This window comes from Pavona decussata, unplaced genomic scaffold (genome assembly GCF_977016875.1).
Source record: "Pavona decussata unplaced genomic scaffold, jaPavDecu1.1 SCAFFOLD_91, whole genome shotgun sequence".
NCBI lineage: Eukaryota > Metazoa > Cnidaria > Anthozoa > Scleractinia > Agariciidae > Pavona > Pavona decussata.
Window position 1 is genome coordinate 3,044,730 of NW_028145508.1, and position 17,819 is coordinate 3,062,548.

The following is a 17,819-nucleotide window of genomic DNA, read 5'->3' on the forward strand; positions in this document are numbered from 1 at the left end:
TCGTCTGGACCTGAAGCCCCTCATTAAGAGACGACACTTCCATCGTTGTATTACGATGCAAAAATATCTGTTGGGGGAAATTGATTTTAAATTTGACGTCAGACGCATTAGTAGTTTTCATTCTTATCTAACTCGTAGAAGTAATGATTTACACCTTCCTCGCGTGCGTACCAATTGGGGGAAGCAAACTTTTATTTATCAAGCCTCTAAGGACTGGAAAAGCTTAGACAATGACTTTAAAAACATCAAATCATTGTCCCTTTTTAAGGCAAAGCCTAAAAGTTTGTGAATGATGATTTTTTAGCTATTTTTAAATTCGTTTGATCTTGTGAAATAATTTTTAGGTAATTTTTTTTTTATTTCATTTTTAATTTGCAGGGCCCCACTGAAAACCGCCAAGGCGAGTGGGCTCCCTGGATAAATATTATTATTATTATTATTATTATTATTATTATTATTACTATTATTATTATTATTATATACTATTATTATTATTAGATAACTTCGAACAATTTGAACTGTATAGCTGGAAAGTCCAAACAAAATGCTGTTTTCACTGTCAGCGTCCAACATTGCTGCAAGACAGCAATACGTTTCCTTTTTGTGCTCGACTCAGCCTGAACATAGTTAATTAATAATAGGCAATGGCTATGAAGCCTGATAAAATTTAACCTTTGTTCAGTGTTTGTTTTTGTTAGCATTTTTGGCCTTGACCGTGCACAAACCACGATGAATTTAAAAGTGTTGGAGCAGCTGACCGATAGAAATATTACTATTAAAATATTCAACTGTAGTGTGACATTAAAACAAAGGATTGTACACGGTCGGAGCCCTTCAAATGTTCAGTAAATTTCCCTTGGAAGTCTAACTTCATATTGATGTTTAATAATCGTAAGGAAGCAGATTCAGTTTGTAACTAGGAAAGATTTCGCTGCAGATAGATAGCTTCCTTCGTTGGCAAGGCGGTGTCGATCATCTGAGCAAGTGATCTTTATTTATCACTGAGGCTGTATTTCTTTCCATAATGAACACCACAGAAGCGCTTATCGTCCGGCCTACTCTGGCACTCAAGAGTAGAGAACGTTGGTTGGTTGCAATCGAGTCTGCAGCTTACTTCGCCGTCGTTTTAACTGCATTTCTGGGAAACACCATGTTGTGTTTAGCCTTTTACAAGACAGGAACGCTCCGAACTCCTCAAAATTACTACTTAGTGTCGCTTGCAGTGACTGATATTCTCAACGCAATTGTCTGCAGCATAACACTTGCGGTGCTTATAACAGGAAGATGGCCTTTTGGAAACTTCACTTGTCAATTCCAGGGAACGGTTATGTCTATTTGTGCCTCTGTTTCACTCCTAACGCTGGGTATAATTGCCATTAATCGTTATACGAAGATTTGTCGGTCTTCAAACCTTTACCAGAAAATATTTAGCAAGAGAAACGTCTTGATAACGATCGCTTTTTCTTGGATCTCTGCCGCTTTATTCGTATGTGGCGCGTTTTTCTTTCCCAGACCGATTTATGCATTTCACCATGGAAAGTGTTGGTGCTTCTTTCGACTTGATCCCCAAGAAAACAGAGGACTATATATATATATTACGTTTTGCTACTCTATCACTGTTTCGTTAACCTTTCCTTCTATCATTTTCAGTTATTTTAAAGTATTAAGAAAAATCCGCGCGCACTTTGTCCAGATTGGGAATTCTTCTCTTCACGATGACAACTCGATAGCGTTTGCCGAAGAAGTTAAAATAACAGCGATGTTGTTCACTACTATCCTCGCAGTTTTCATTTGTTGGGCCCCTTCTCTTATAATCGACTTTTATGAAGCCAGTGTTGGTTATCACACGCTCCCAAGAGAAGTTTATATGCTGAACATTTTTACCTACGTAGGCAGCAGTGCTATAAATCCTCTGATTTATGGTCTAATGAACAGAGAATTTAAACTGGCTTACAAAAAAGCGTTAGGATGTAGCGGATAGTTAATTATTGCTTAGCGAGTCAAACACAGCTACATCTGTACCGAAACTATATATAAATTTAAAATCAAAATAGCATTTACTGACGCAGAAGATATTATCATTGCAGCGGTCATGATCGCGTTATTTAAATATGTATAAACATTGATCACGAATCAGTCGAAATTGAGCGGTGTTCAATTGAGTCTTGTAAAACCAAAACCAAAGTAATTATATTACTCTGCCCAATCACAACAAACGTAAACAGCGCAATGAACCAATCAGAACTCGAAGCAAGTACATGTAACCGGCGCCAAGCGCGGGTAAACGCGTGCGAGCGAGGCATGATTAGTTTTGGTTTGTATTCTCAATTGCGCGAACTTTGTCAGCTAATCACAGAGCGCCGTAAAGCAAGAAAGGACCTCAGCTTTGTACCAAGTAAATTCATCAAACTGGAAAGTTTTGGGAGGGCTTTGAATTCAGTTTCAAGGGAAATATGAGGTTGAATGACTGAAACAATGAAATACTAATTAGGATTAACATTTTATGTTATCCCAGGCGCATGCGAGCGTTGATTCATGATTCAGGATTCAGTTTATTTACACTTGGATATAACATTTACATTGTATATAGGAACATAGGAATAAAATTACAAAGTAAAGGAGAAAAGAAAGAATTTCATGGCTTTGGTAGAAGTGTACGCTGGTCAGAGGAGCTTAGCTTCGAAGCTAACCACCGCTATATTCTAAATGGACATACTAATAATAGTGTGTGCTTGGTGCCATGGCAACTATGGACGATCTGTCACTTTTATATTAAAATACACATAGTTATATAACCCTTGATGAGAAGCACTTTGAAATCGTTGGCCCAACTTTTTCAAATACCGTCCGAGAGTTCAGAAAACTGTTTTCTTCTGTGTGAATCGTGTTCATCTTCGGGAAGTTAGCTGAATTTTTTATTTACAAACGTTCTTTAGTTATTACAGAAGCTTTTTGTTGCGGTATTTTGAACGCCTCTGCAATGGCGGAAAAGCAAAAATCCTGCAAAGAGTTGTATGCAAATTAGTCTCAACCAGACTTTACTGATGGACATGAAATTTTACCAGTAAAACGTTCATCCCAATCAGTAATTAAAGGAGAACCAAAACCAGAGACAAACCAACAGCAATGAAGTAACGTTAATTCACTATCGGAATCAAAATTTAATCCCCAAGAAATACTTTTATTGTAAACTCTAGAGATGACAAATGTCGTTTAACAATTCACAAAGTTTGTGCATGATTTACATGCTATGAGCAGCTCTCTAAACTTGCGTCTTTGTTTACCCTCCCAGTTTGTCACTCCTTAAAAATTTTAAACGCCCATTTAGTGGCACTTCGGCTGGATTTGGGAACACTTTCCTCAAGCATCTTTCTTTCTTCTTCCATACTTTTAACGGACCAAAAACGTCTTTTAGCTGCCGGCATCTAGGAATACACTTATCCAAACCACTTGACTGCTTGGCGTTCTCGCAAATAATTTGCTCATCTATATTTCACCATCCTTTGTTATTTTGGCTGCTTTTGTTTGGCGTTTTTCAATAAATCACTTTTTGAAACAGAAATACATCAATAAGCAATACTATAGAAAGGAAATACTTCGAGGCTGTTCAAAACACTGGCTCAGATTTCTGCAAGGCTGATCGGACCGTTCGTAGAAAACTTAACACGACAGCGAGATGATAGAGACCAAACCGAGAATCAACAGAATGCGGCAACCGTGGACAGCTGTTTCGAGCTGGTTAATGTTGGCTCTCATCAGCACGGTGTAGCACAGCAAAAAGTAGAACAACCAGCGCGAGTCGAGTGGTCTACCAAATGCACAGCACGTGTTTTATTAAGTTTAAAAGTTCTCTCACTGCTGATTGTATTTTAAACGGTATACGTAAGAACAGCCTTTCCAAAAATTTTATGAGCATTAACTAATCTAACAATTAGAAATTTTCGTGTTTTAAACGATTTCAATTTATAAACGGAAGGACGTTAAAACGTAACAATATCACGTATCAAACGCAAGGCTGATCGGACAGCTAAAAAGGATAATTTTATCGCGCGATATTTCGGTTAGACAAAAAACCTTCTTCAGGGGCTGAATAAGGTTATTTTTGTCTAACCGAAATATTGGGCAATAAAACTATCCTGTTTAGCTGTCCGATCAGCCTTGCATTTGATTTTACGTTTTATTCAACATTGCTGATCCTGATCTACACAAAGATCCGGCTCAGTTCACTTTGCTACTGTTTGTACAAGTGGGCCTTGCATTATTCAAGAGTTACCTAAAATTAAAACAATATCACGCTATCTTTCTGACTAAAACTATTCAATTAGCTCAATCGCGAGGCTCACAGTGGGAGTAAATGAGGCCACTTACTAACATTAAGCCTTTATGGCTTTCTGGGTAACGTTTGTAAACTTTTTTCGCCGAAAGGTGTACAAAATACAGAATAATAACGCTCGATTAGCTTGCTATTTCTAAGTGGCTGTGCCCTCTTCCTTAGTAATTTTTCTTTCTTGAATTTATGTAACACTGCATAATTTCTGGGCACGAATAAAGATTATTGTTGTTGTTGTTGTTCGAAAAGCACCATGCAAACATTTTAAACACAAAAAACCATTTGGAAGTAATGGTCACATTACACAGCGCCGCGGTATGACCAATACCTTACGCATGCGCACAACCATATGACCCGGGCATTGACAGCCATGGATAGCATTCTCGACCCCAGAGCTCTTACCTATTGCGCATGACTGACGGCGAGAATGCAATGGACAGATGTTTCGGCCTTGTAAGGCCACACCAGAATGGCGTGCCCGTCGGGCATCGAACGACCCCGAAAAGCCGTGTATCAGGCACGCTATATTATGTTTGAAAATTTCATAAATTTGTAATTCTTTTAATTATTTTGTTAATTTTGGGCGGAATATATATACTTTTTGCTGGATTGGGTGTCAGGCTCAAGTTCTCCTCTTTCAGGAGGTACCTGTTAGTTTCATTTTGTTTAGTCTCTTCCTTAACAAACAATCGGGTTATTTTATGCTAATTCTTAATAAATTAAAAAAAGAAGTCTCATTTATATCTTAATAGAGATTTTAATTTATCTGTATTTACAGCCCGTATTAGGCGCTAGAATTTCCTGTGTGTAATAACAATAGTATTATAAGTCTGATTCAAAATTTAACGGCTTTTCTAAAAGCTTTTTTCATTGTCTTTCTAAAACATTTAGTCGGCTTAACTTCCGCATGGAAGTCTAAATATACGTCCGCTTGAGATCAGGTCCAAGCTGATGCTCCTACAGTGCGAATGAGATTGTTCCGTTGATAAACGTTTGTAGAAATAATTATCCATCTCTACAACATAGGACTTTCTTATAGGCTTCTTTGAATTCTCTTTTCATTAGACCGAAAATCATTGGATTTACAGCACTGCTGCTAACATATGTAAATATGTTCAACATGTAGACCTGTCGCGGAAGGGTGTAATAACCACCAAAGATTTCATAAAAATCGATAATAAAAGAAGGAGTCCAGCAAAAGAAAAATGCGAGGATAGTAGTGAATAACATCGCTGTTATCTTTACTTCTTCAGTAAATGTTACTGAGCTTTCATCTTGATGAGACAAGTTACCACTTTGAGCAACTTGGGCAAAATGAGCGCGAATTTTTCTAAACACTTGATAATAACTAAACACGATCGGAGGAAATGACAGTGAAACCAAGATGTTATAACCAATCGCACTATAGATACCTACGTGGTCCTTAAAATCAATTTTAACAAAGCACAGGCACTTTCCTGGATGAAAGTGAAACACTTTTTTCCGGATGAAAAATGCGCCAAACACGAAACACGCTATTGAAATCCAAGAAATCGCGATGGATTTCAAGACGTTTCTTTTGCTGAAAATTTTCTGGTAAAGAATTGCAGACCGAACGATCTTCACATAGCGATTAATGGCGATTATTCCCAGTGTTTGGAGAGAAACCATTGAAGAGATTGAAATCATACTTCCTTGGAACTGACAAGCGAGATCTCCGAACGGCCATCTTCCTTTTATGAGAACCACAAGTGTTATTGGCATACAGACAAGTGCGTTAAGGATATCCGTCGTTGCAAGCGATATCAAGTAGTAATTTTGAGGATTTCGGAGTGCTCTTGTTTTGTAGACTGCCAAAACGAACAAAGTGTTTCCCAGCAGGGCGATTAATATGACTGCAAAATAGGCTGCGGTCTCGATAGCAACCAACCAACTTTCCCTGGCCTTGAGAGACATGGTAAGCTGTGTAAATCGTTCTTGCGTGGAATTCATGATGCCTTCCAGGTTAATGTTATAGCTAGTCAATAGGACTTGTTCAAAATTATCGCAGCACAGTATGATCGCGGGTTGTTTGTGTTCTCAGTTGCGTGAGAGAAGGATGTCTTCTGGTATAGTAACAGGTGTTTCAGTCAGTATATGCATGGAGCCAGCCGTAACACGCAAAATGGACAATATGCTCATTAATAATTACTAAGTATTAATTTCCTCGGTAATACTCAGAAACAAACTGACCACAAGATACCCACAAAATTAAAGGAAAATGCATTGGAGGCCTGACAAAGCATTTTTGTTTAGGATTAGCACTGAAAAATGACATTGCACGATGGCTTGTTTGACACTAGTGACATAACAACATGAACATATAACGATATAAAGAAAAGATCAGGGTTTTTTAATTCGTCATACTTATGTCATTTATATACATGCTAAGCCGGCATGCAGCGACGAGGACAACGCCAACGTCTTGAAAATTTAATTATTTTATTTGTATTACTTCGCGATTTCTTCAACTCGTTCGACTTGCATCCATTGTTATTTCTTCAGATTTGTATTTTTTTGCTTTTTTTTTTTTTTGCACAATTTAACAGCCCGTCAATTCGTCTGCTATATTTGCTAAGTAAATTTGCTAAATTGATGGCAGGTTGAGGGCTCTCATTGTCTTTCATGTTTGCATTTCTTTTTCCCCTTGTTTATTTCGATATATTTGTTATTTTTGGGCTGTTGCACACATTTTTTAGCATTTTGGCACAGCTACATCCCTCCAATTCTCCAATTCTTTTCCTAGTGCCAAAAGTTTCCAATTCATGAATTTTTCAGAAGCGATGTTTTATGAAAATTATTTGACATTTCCATACAAACACTGTTATTTCAAGACGTGTTTGCCCACTCGTCAAAATGGCGTCGAAAACCGTGATAAGGCCTGTCCTGGAGTGACATATCTCAACTCATATCCCGCTTAATATTCAGTTTCCTAAGACTTAGAAATACGATATTGTGCATGCTGGGTCGCTAACTGCTCTTAAAGCCTGGTTTATATATGATCGTCCGGATCGTCCCGATCACCTTAGTCGCTTGAAAAAATTTCGAAACGATCGGAACGATTGGGACAATCGCTAGTTTCCATATAATCGTCTCGATCGCCTTAGCGCGCGGTCGTTTACAATGTTCCTGGGTCCGGCAACGGAATTTTGGCGCGAGATGTGCAAACAAATTGGCGGATATCAATCGGAGAGCGAACCTCGTGGCTTGCTTTCTGCTTTTCTAGCCTCTTAATTTTGCGCCGTAGACGAGCTAGAAGAGTTCCACGAAGACAGAGATTTTGGGCTCGACAGATGTATCAAAAGAGAGAATAGTTAGGAGCTTATCATACGCTTGTAAAATTGCTTAGACTGCATGACAGATAATTTTTCTTCAAATAGGATTTTAAGATTGTGCTGTTCGTTCAATTTACAAGGGGGAGCATTGATATTTTTGAACTTCCATAAAGAGCCAAATGTTTAATTCCGTAGTCGATGCGTCAATTTTGGAACACATTAAGCCGCAATGAATCACGGGATAAGAATGATGATTTCTGGGTTGGCGTTCGATCGTCTCGATCGTCCCAATCGTCTGAGCATGTTTCCATATGATCGCTTCAAATTTTACACGATCGTCCTAATGAGTAATCGTCTGGATAGAACTTGCAAACATTCCAAATCCATCATTTTTAAACCCCCTTTCTCTACTCATTTATCAGGGGCACCCAACGGATCGTTTCGGTAAATTATCTGTTCGGAGGGCCCTTAATCCCCTACAATTTTCTAAAGGGAATTTTCTCTTCGAACTTTCCTGGTATGAAAAACTTAAGGCCTAGTGTTTTCAGATGATAAAAATGTCTTTTCGAGTACCGAAAAAAGGTCAGCTAAAATTTTTGGAAAGGAAATAATTAAGACCTAAGGTTTTCGAGAAATGGACAAAGATGCCCTAGTAATTTCGAAAAGACTCAAGTTGCCCTAGAATGACCGAATAGATAAATATATTAAAGTGCGGCCTAAAATGAACCTACAGAGCTTTAAAGGCACTCCAGATAGCCTAAAATAGCGTTTCAAAGGATCTGAGAGAAAACTGTTGTCGGGTGTCCCTCATTTATTACGGACAGTCTTTTTACTTTGTCAACTCCCTTCCATAAAAACTTGAATAACGACTGATTTAATTTCTTTAATGACTTCAATAGGGGCTGGAAGCAACGAAAAAACATAAAAGATCTTTGGAATAATCAAATCCTTGATTATTGTTACTTTTCCGTATAGAGAGATACCTCTAGAGGACCAAACTAGAAAATTATAAATTTGCTTCTATCAGCTAATTTCAGTTTTTGTTATATGCTTGCAAATTTGGTAACTTATCTGTTTTGAGACCTGAGGGAATTCCCCTCTCGGTAGCCGTTTATATTAAATTTGGTTTTTGTCGTTTCTTCCTGAAAAACATTACTTAAGTAAAAAACCCTAACTTTTAATTGACACATTAAAAGCGGCTTTATTTATATATTTCCAGTCTGTGGTTGATAGTCGTGTTTACTGTCAATAACAAGTCAGATTCAAAATTTCATTTTTCTAAATGCGTTTTTGAATCCTGTCTGTTTTAAAATGTACCTTTTAGGAGTCTAAAAACACAGGCGCTCGAATTCAGATCAGGCATGTTTACACAGTGATACGATTTAATGTTATGGTGCTAATGGCGGTTGCTCTGTTGATAAACGTTTGTAGAAATATTTATCCATCCCTTCAACATAACACTTTCTTAAAAGCTCTTTTGAATTCTATTTTTGTTACTGACTCGTTCGACTAGTATTCAGTCTTTTTCTCCAGATTTGTGATTTTTGCTAACTTTTTCATTTTTGCACCATTTGACAGCAGACAGACCATCATTTTTCATGTTGTAGTGGTCTATATTTGCTAAGTGTAAATTTGCTAAATCGTCAATGGCATGTTGAGGGCTCTCGTTGCCTTTCTTATTTGCATTTCTCTTTCCCCTTCTTTATTTCGCTACATTTGTTTTTTTTTTCTGCATGTTACACTCCATTTTTTTATTTTATAAAATAATGTCTACTTGTTATATATGCTTTATTCCTCATGAATCTAAATATACATGTACAGCTGCTTGTACTGAGATCCATGTACACAGTTATACGATTAAGTTATGGTGCTAATGGCGATTGTCTGTTGATAAACGTTATTAATTTGTAGAAACAATTATCCATCTCTACAACATAGGACTTTCTTATAAGCTTCTTTGAATTCTCTTTTCATTAGACCATAAATCATTGGATTTACAGCACTGCTGCTAACGTATGTAAATATGTTCAACATGTAGACCTGTCGCGGAAGGGTGTAATAACCACCAAAGATTTCATAAAAATCGATAATAAAAGAGGGAGTCCAGCAAAAGAAAAATGCGAGGATAGTAGTGAATAACATCGCTGTTATCTTTACTTCCTCATTAAATGTAACTAAGCTTTCATCGCGATGAGACAAGTTACCACCTTGAGCAACTTGGGCAAAATGCGCGCGAATTTTTTTAAAAATATGATAATAGCTGAACACGATTGGAGGAACTGAAAAAGTTAGCAAAATATTGTAGGTAATCGCACTATAGATACCTAGGTTGTCTTTAAAATTAATTTTACTAAAGCACAAGCACTTTCCTGGATGAAAATGAAACACTGTTTTTCGGATGAAAAATCCGCCAAACACGAGGACCGTTGTACAAATCCAAGGAATCGCGATGGATTTCAAAACGTTTCTTGTGCTGAAAATTTTCTGGTAAACGTCTGCAGACCGAACGATCTTCACATAGCGATTAATGGCGATTATTCCCAATGTTAGGAGAGAAACCATTGCAGAAATTGTAATCATACTTCCTTGGAACTGACAAGCGAGATCTCCGAACGGCCATCTTCCTTTTATGAGTACCACAAGTGTTATTGGCATACAGACAAGTGCGTTAAGGATATCCGTCGTTGCAAGCGATATCAAGTAGTAATTTTGAGGATTTCGGCGGAGCGCTCTCGTTTTGTAGACTGCTAAAATGACCAAGGTGTTTCCCAGCAGGGCGGTTAGTATGATTGCGATATAGGCTGCGGACTCGATAGCAACCAACCAATGTTCTCTGACCTTGAGGGACAAGGTAAGCTCTGTGAAATTCATGATTCTTTGGACCAGATTAACGTTACTTTCTCACACGGACTTGTTCGAAAGCTTCCTTAACTCAGTTTCTCAGTTTTCAACTAAAAATGGCTTGTTGGTGTTCTTGCGTGAAAGGATATCTCCAATATGTGGTAGCTGAAGTGTTTGCTTACATACGCAAAATAGACAATATGCGCATAAATAATTATTGAACTTCCTTCCAATTTTCAGAAAATAATCTGACGCAAGATAATCACAAACGAAAAAATGTACTGAAAGATTTCCAAACCATTTTTTATTCAGGAAACTTAATTAGCGCAGATGACGTTGCACTGACATGGAATATAAGAACGAAAAATTAAGAAAAGAAAAAAAACTTGTATGCCGATTTATCCCTCCATCTAATGAGACAACATAAATAAAGCACCTGCCTTATTTGATATTTGTCTCTTCAATTCATATCATTATGAATATAATTTTCTTACACTAAGTAAGATTGATGAATACCGGGAGCAAAGGTTTAATGTATTTATCGGACTTATTAGGCATGATATTATTGATGGGGCAAATGTTTCGTTTAAAGCGCGTTTCAACATTACAAAAGCTACTTAATTAGTATGGGTAATCAACTGATGACGTGTGAAATTAGGGAATAATATAAAACTTTTAGGTACGTTTTGTCACAATTCTAATAATTATTAGACATTATTAGACTTTTGACAAAACGCGTGTGAAATTGTTTTTTTTTTTAATTTCGGGAGTATACCACTTGATTATCTTTAATATCATGGGTGACAAATCACAATCGTGATAGGAAACGTTGCTATAGCAATTTTGTAATTTCGTGCGAAATTATAAATTGACGCTGAAATTTCGCGCCAAAATTAAGGGGTAACATTCAAACAGGGGTTTGGATGATCCAACGAGGAACAATGAAATTGAATTTTACGGGGAAGTCTTTTCTTTTTTTCGTTGCAGATCGTTCCTTATCATAAAGTCCTACCATTTGCCTTCCAAAAATCAACGAAACGTAACATGCGCAGCCAGTTGCAAACTCACTTATCTTCGTTGTTGCGGGTAAATGTAATTGCAATTATAATTTTTGTCCTCTTCCAGTTTCTAAACTCGCTTTCCTAGCTTATCTGGTTTTTCTTTCTCGCTCATTATCGTCGTATCACTGAACCACTACTTAATAATCTTATCACTCTCAAGCACGTTACCAACGCTTATACTTTTCTATCACGATAAAAATTTTGTTTCGCATATTTCTTTTTTTTAACCCCCAACATTTTTCATGTATATGTATGCGTGCAGTATTTTTGCTCTCATTTTTCTCTTTTTTCAAGAACTTATAGTTCCTTACACTTCGCCGGAAGCCTATTCTAACACCAGAAGTTCTTTTTTTGACGGAGAGATATTACCATCACAGCCTCTGGATCTTATCTTCGAGTCTTTTAGACAAAAACCAGTCAGTTTAAGCATAGTTAATTGACGGATTGTTCAATACGAAACTTTGCCATGAAAACAATGGTGCTGCAATTTATGTTGGAAGGGCCACGACAGTGCACAATCCTTTGTTTGAATGTTCACACTATAGTTGAATATCTTAACACGAACGTTTCTATTGTTTGGTCAGTTGCTTCAACACACTTCAAAATTTATTGTCGTCTATGCACTATCAAGGCCAAAAATGCTACCAAAAAAATATAACAAAGAAATTTGTCAGGCTTCATAACCATTGACTTTTATTAACTATGGTTTAAGCAGCGGATTCTGGAGATACCACTTCCCTTTATTCCCAACTCTATTTTGTTCCCGGTTACTTCGTTCGCGATTTTTTCCCCTCTGGTTCCTGCCACTCCTGACTCCAGGGACGGATCCAGAAAATCCAGAAAAAAGGGGCCCGAAGGAATTGTGGCCAGAGCGCAACCCTTCCACCCCCCCCCCCCCCCCCACATACACACCCCAATGGAAAATTCATATTCTTCAATATTCTGCTTTACAGCATTCTGGGAGCATTTGTGACCAAAAGTTAAGGCTTCGGAAGGCAGACTTTAAGAGTATTTTTTCAAAAACGATTGATTGCATAATACCATTCGAAAGACGGTTACCAAAGCTTTTCCAATATACAAAAAAAAGCGGGGGTGGGGGGAGGCACGCTCCCTCGGCCACCCCCTAAATCCGACCCTGGACTCCCCAGTTTTCTTAGCACCACTCAGTTCTGGTTTTACGCCCCAGTTTGCCAGGCATTTCAATTTGTTTCTAAAGCACTGTGTTCCGTTTATTGCGGAAGATCCTGCGCCCTTTTTGTCTCGCAGTTTCCGTAAAGGGGGTGCTGCTTTGGTCTTCATCTGCGGAGCTCCCTCTGAGTCCAAGGGATTGGAAAAGTGAGTTACTTACCCCTATTATAAGAAAGTAAAGCTCCATTAAATTAACGCGAATTGCAAAAATTCGCGGTAATTTATTAAGTCGCGTTAATTTTTATGATCGTTCATTTCCGCGTGGTAAATTTATTGTTAGCATATCGTTCATTTCCGCGACCTTAATTTTCATCATTTTAATCCTAAATTTGGGTTCCAATCTAAACATTTATGACACCTAGACGTGACATTACCGCGTACTGTATCAGTGAATCTTAATTTTCATCATTTTAATCCTAAATTTGGGTTCCAATCTAAACATTCATGGCACGTAGGCGTGACATTACCGCGCACTGTTTCAGTGAATCTCTTACAAATTTAGCTAGGTAAATCGTTTACAATGCTTATCCGCCTCTCTTTTGGATTTTGGCCATGATAGATTTTGAGTCATCATCAACATAACCGTTCTCCACGTAAAATCGTCGAAACCTCCTTTGTTTTCTCTTTTAACTGAAATTTCAAGACTTCTTGAATCGCTGCTCTCGACAACAATGGTCATTGATATTTCAATGCCTCCTTCGATTGGTGGGATCTTTTCGGCTTCACTGAAATTATCTCTCCGGTAAATTTGGCACCTTGTGTCAATCGCGTTTATTTCCCTCAATTTGAAATTTCAGACACCCCCTTTCGCGTTAATTTCCTTTATTGGCAAGTAATTTTTCCTTCAATCGGCGTTAATTTAAGTCACGTTTATTTCAAATACCTTAATCAACACAAAGAGATAATTTCCTATAATATAAAGGTAGTATATCTCCCCTGATCATCTTCTAAAAAACAAGTAATTTTGAACGCCATAACCACTACACTCGCTAATCTTTACCGAATGTTATTATTTCATTGATTTTTTATTGTTATTCCCCCTTTTGTCTATATAAACATATAACTCCATCTATTATTTGTTTTTTCGGGTTTGCTGGGTTATAATTTTCAGCTCGCTTGCAAATCTCTTTTTGGTAAATAAATGTCCAGAAATTTTTGCTCCATCCCAACTGTTTAAACTTGTCAAAATAGTTGATTAATTAAGATTGTAGACTGTCAGCTCTTAATTTATTATCTGTAACTTGAAGTGTGGTTTAAAGACTGCAGCTCATAAAAGCGCACAGGAAAGTTCTAAAAACTTCCAACTACTTAGCACACACATTGTTGTTAGTACAGGGACAAATTTCTCAAAAAAAAAGTATGGCTTACCATGTGCCTATTTCGCAAGGTATTGTGGTAAAATGTACAACCACCATCTTTTACCGAACGGTGCACGTGGAAGCTTCGAGTCCAGATTCCCCCATCCCATCCCCACCAGAGGCACTGGAACGAGGAAGTGGTTCCGCACGTTTAAATGGTCAGCAGTATCTCCCATAAAGGAAGGAGGACAACAATATTTTTCCACAATCTCGTACCCAGAGTCCTCAGGCTTTTTGGTCAGCGGGGCGGCGCCAGGAGAGACTCTGGGATAATGGAAAAATATAATTTTTTTGATTGGTCGTCTGCATAACAATGGAAGACAGACAGGAAGTCCGTTGGTCATTTGCGGAAGTTAACCAAACCGGAAACCCCCCGAACCAACTTCCCTGTTTTGGAGGGAGATTTGAAATGTCAAACTCGGAGCTTTGTAATTTTTATGTGTGTGACGGTTTTTTTTATCTATCGCCTCCATTTACCCCTAGCTTAAAGCACACCAAAAATTAGAAACACTCTAATTCAAAGACGGGTTTTGAATTATGTCATTGTCAGTGCAACAATTTCTAGCCGACGAAACATCAGTCGTTTTAGCGTGGGAAGTTGCACTACTGCCATACGATGGTAAAACACAGCAAAATGCAAGCAGCTACTTACCTTGTTGCGGATGAAAATTTGGAGATGAAGAGATCTGTTGTGGAGCGAAGTCCATCTCAGGTTGCCGTTTCCCCTTCGGTTTTGCCACAAGGGAAACGCTGAAGACATCTCCACGATGATCAAACGCCGCACACGAGAGCAAAAGTTTCACTTTTTTTCAGTCACGGCCCATCTTGCCAAAGCTAGCTAACCACTCAGAAAAAAATTCCCTTTTAGAGGCGGAGGTAATCTATTTTATTTTCACCATTATAATGGTGTGTGGAACATTTTCTCAAATGGTGAGATATTTTGTTTTGAGTGTAAACGTTTAAAAGTGTGAAAGGCCGTTGTTTTATAGGTTACCTTAAGATGAAAGTTAAGTCTCAAATGTAATAGCCAGTACATACAGATTTACAGTAGAGGGGCAGTTGAGAATAAAGACTTGTTGTCTGCTACTTACAACCATCTTCTTTGCAAGAAAGTCAACACATTGTGACAGTGAAGTAGCCACCCAACTTGATCTGTTAAAGAACAGGTGTAGATAATACTGAAGAAAGCTGGTCGTCCAAATGCAGATATACTTTAAAAATATTTACATTTATTTATTTCCCAACGTACAGAGACAAACAAATAAAAGAAAAGTATAAGTGGAGAGGAGGCTAAGAAACCATGGGGCTTATGAATATTAAGCCTCCTCAATCTTAAAATACAAAAGTTATAATATTGCTTGGAGTGTTTATATATAACCAAACATATAATGCACTCTGAGTTTAAATTAAGATGGCAGAAATTTAAAGATAACGATAGTTTAATTGTACTCTGTTAAAGGCTGTATATTAATATGTAAGTAAAAATGATCTAACTTTTTTAAAATGTTCCTTTTTTCCCTTCATCTGATCACGACAAAAACATGCAAAAACTCCATTGAAGAAGGATGAGACAAGGAAACCGTGGGTTCCCTTGCAGACAGATATTCCTGTTGAGATTTCCAAAGCAATTCTGCTATTGCAAAGTGTGAAATCATGCCTAAAGTACCAGTTGTTGGAAAAAATAGATGAGCAGTGCTGTGACCTGTGTTATATGTCATAAGGAAGAACACCAAGACTTCCCTTGAAGGGTTCAATTGGGACACAATTATTATTGAGGAGATACAGGAGGTCTCTGCTCGATTTCATTCTACTGCAAGTGTACCTGTTGTACATGAACATGGGAGCCAAGTACCCCCCGTTTGTGTGACATTAATAACCAGATGATGTTTGCACAGCCTCGTACAGAAAGTGACCATTTTCATCATATATCCTTGATATCAAACACTCCACTTGTAATTGGGAGATTAACTAACATAATTATTTTGGCAACCCTTCCTATCATTTCTTCATGTAATTATTAAAACAAGTTTAACACAAAGGACACTAAAATCAATTACCCACCTTAAAAAACGTTTCCCTTTTAAATATTACTCATTTAAACAACAAAAATATTAAATATTTTTCACAATGATGATAATAATAACAATCATTATTATTATTATTATTATTATTATTATTATTATTATTATTATTAAGGAGAGGGCGCGGTCCAGCCGCTTCGGGTTGGTGAAGTAATACGGAGGATAATTGGGAAGTGGGTGATGAGAGTAACACAACCCAATGCCGTCAAAGCAAGCGGCTCACTGCAGGTGTGCGCAGGCCATAAAAGTGGGAGTGAGGCTGTTATTCATGCAATGCACAATATTTTTGACACCAATGGAACAGACGCTGTTCTTCTTGTTGACGCCTCTAATGCCCTAAACAGTTCTGCTGCAGATTTTTGGTCAGTGCAGCTCATTAGACTTAGCCCAGTCCCACCAAACATTATGCAATATGCTGGATGACCTAGATTGTGGCATGATAGACCATTAGAGTCCAGGAAGGGCTTGAACTAAGAGTCAATAGTTTTTTGATTTTTAGGTCTTAGCTAACATTATTGTCAAGGGACAACAAATTCCCACAAGCACTGGATAATTTACACAGTTCATTACTTTTGACAGGGTGTCCAGCAAAGGTCTCAACAACACTGTGCCAATCATTCAGGATATTGGGGAGTTTGACAATAATAATTATCTGTTGTCAACACGAGAGCGGCAAGATCAGAGAAGAGATTATATTATACTATTCAGCAGTGTTGGTTGAGTACTTCCCTTGCCTGAAGTCAATAATTAAAAGTGTGATACCAAATCAGATCACCATCCAGTACTGAATAGAAATGGCAAATCCTTCAGAAATTATCAATTTACCAGTTGTACCCTTTAATCAAAATAAATTAGGTAATGTGTGTCAGTACCTGAGCTATCTGACTCAGCTCTTAGTTAAAGAGTACACTTCACAACCAAATGAAGTTGGGCCCCACCAATTTATGTAAATTAATAATATAAACACAAATTCCCCAATCTATTGACCCCTTCCCTGTGCTTCCTATAGTACACACCCAAAAATATGAGAACTCACATAACATAGTTTTAATTTTACCCTGATTAAATGTACAAGGAGGAGTACTGAGGAGATTATATACATGGTATAGAAATTGACTAAGTGAAATATCATAGTCAGGATATTGACAGTCTCTCAACAATCACATTATAACTAATTTACTGATGAGAGGTGATGACCACTCCCTATACAGTTCTCATGTAAATACTCTGTGGTTAGGCAGAAAAGTTAACAAACCTCAACACAACTCACTGTCCTTATTTTCATAGCCTGTGCCAGGAAAAGCTTTGGTACTACGTAGTATTGGGATTTGAATTGAATAAACCAAACATGCATTGGAATGCATTTAAAACACTGTTAAAAAATTATTACTACTTCATTTTATTTCTAGATATATAGTATACCTGGGAGCAACTCTACAGCACTAAAACCATGCAAGATGTGAGCACTCTCTATCAGATTCGTCAGAAGTTTAGTCTGAAATGTCAGCCATCTCCTCTCCCTAACCCAAAGGGGGTGCGTCCCCTGTGGGTTAGGGAGAAGAGACGGCTGACATTTCAGACTATCAGAAGCTTGGCAAAAGGAATGTCTATCCAGAAAGAAAAACTTCAAAGCTTCTCATGACATGACATTCAGGACAGATGTATAA

General features: G+C 37.6%; 3 protein-coding genes across 3 annotated transcripts; 1 reads left to right on the plus strand and 2 right to left on the minus strand.

Annotated features, from left to right (window-relative positions):
* The first annotated feature begins 1,024 nt into the window (after positions 1-1,024).
* Positions 1,025-1,981, plus strand: LOC146474232 (neuropeptide FF receptor 1-like). Its single transcript, XM_085117306.1, has one exon. It carries the CDS (start codon positions 1,025-1,027, stop codon positions 1,979-1,981), a length of 957 nt encoding a protein of 318 aa, XP_084973432.1.
* Positions 1,982-4,768: 2,787 nt separating this feature from the next.
* Positions 4,769-6,519, minus strand: LOC146474233 (melatonin receptor type 1B-B-like). Its single transcript, XM_085117276.1, has one exon. It carries the CDS (start codon positions 6,299-6,301, stop codon positions 5,336-5,338), a length of 966 nt encoding a protein of 321 aa, XP_084973402.1. The 5' UTR covers positions 6,302-6,519; the 3' UTR covers positions 4,769-5,335.
* Positions 6,520-8,557: 2,038 nt separating this feature from the next.
* Positions 8,558-10,621, minus strand: LOC146474234 (5-hydroxytryptamine receptor 4-like). The gene has a single exon (XM_085117277.1). The coding sequence runs from the start codon at positions 10,492-10,494 to the stop codon at positions 9,541-9,543; it is 954 nt and encodes a 317-aa protein (XP_084973403.1). The 5' UTR covers positions 10,495-10,621; the 3' UTR covers positions 8,558-9,540.
* Between the last annotated feature and the right edge of the window lie 7,198 nt (positions 10,622-17,819).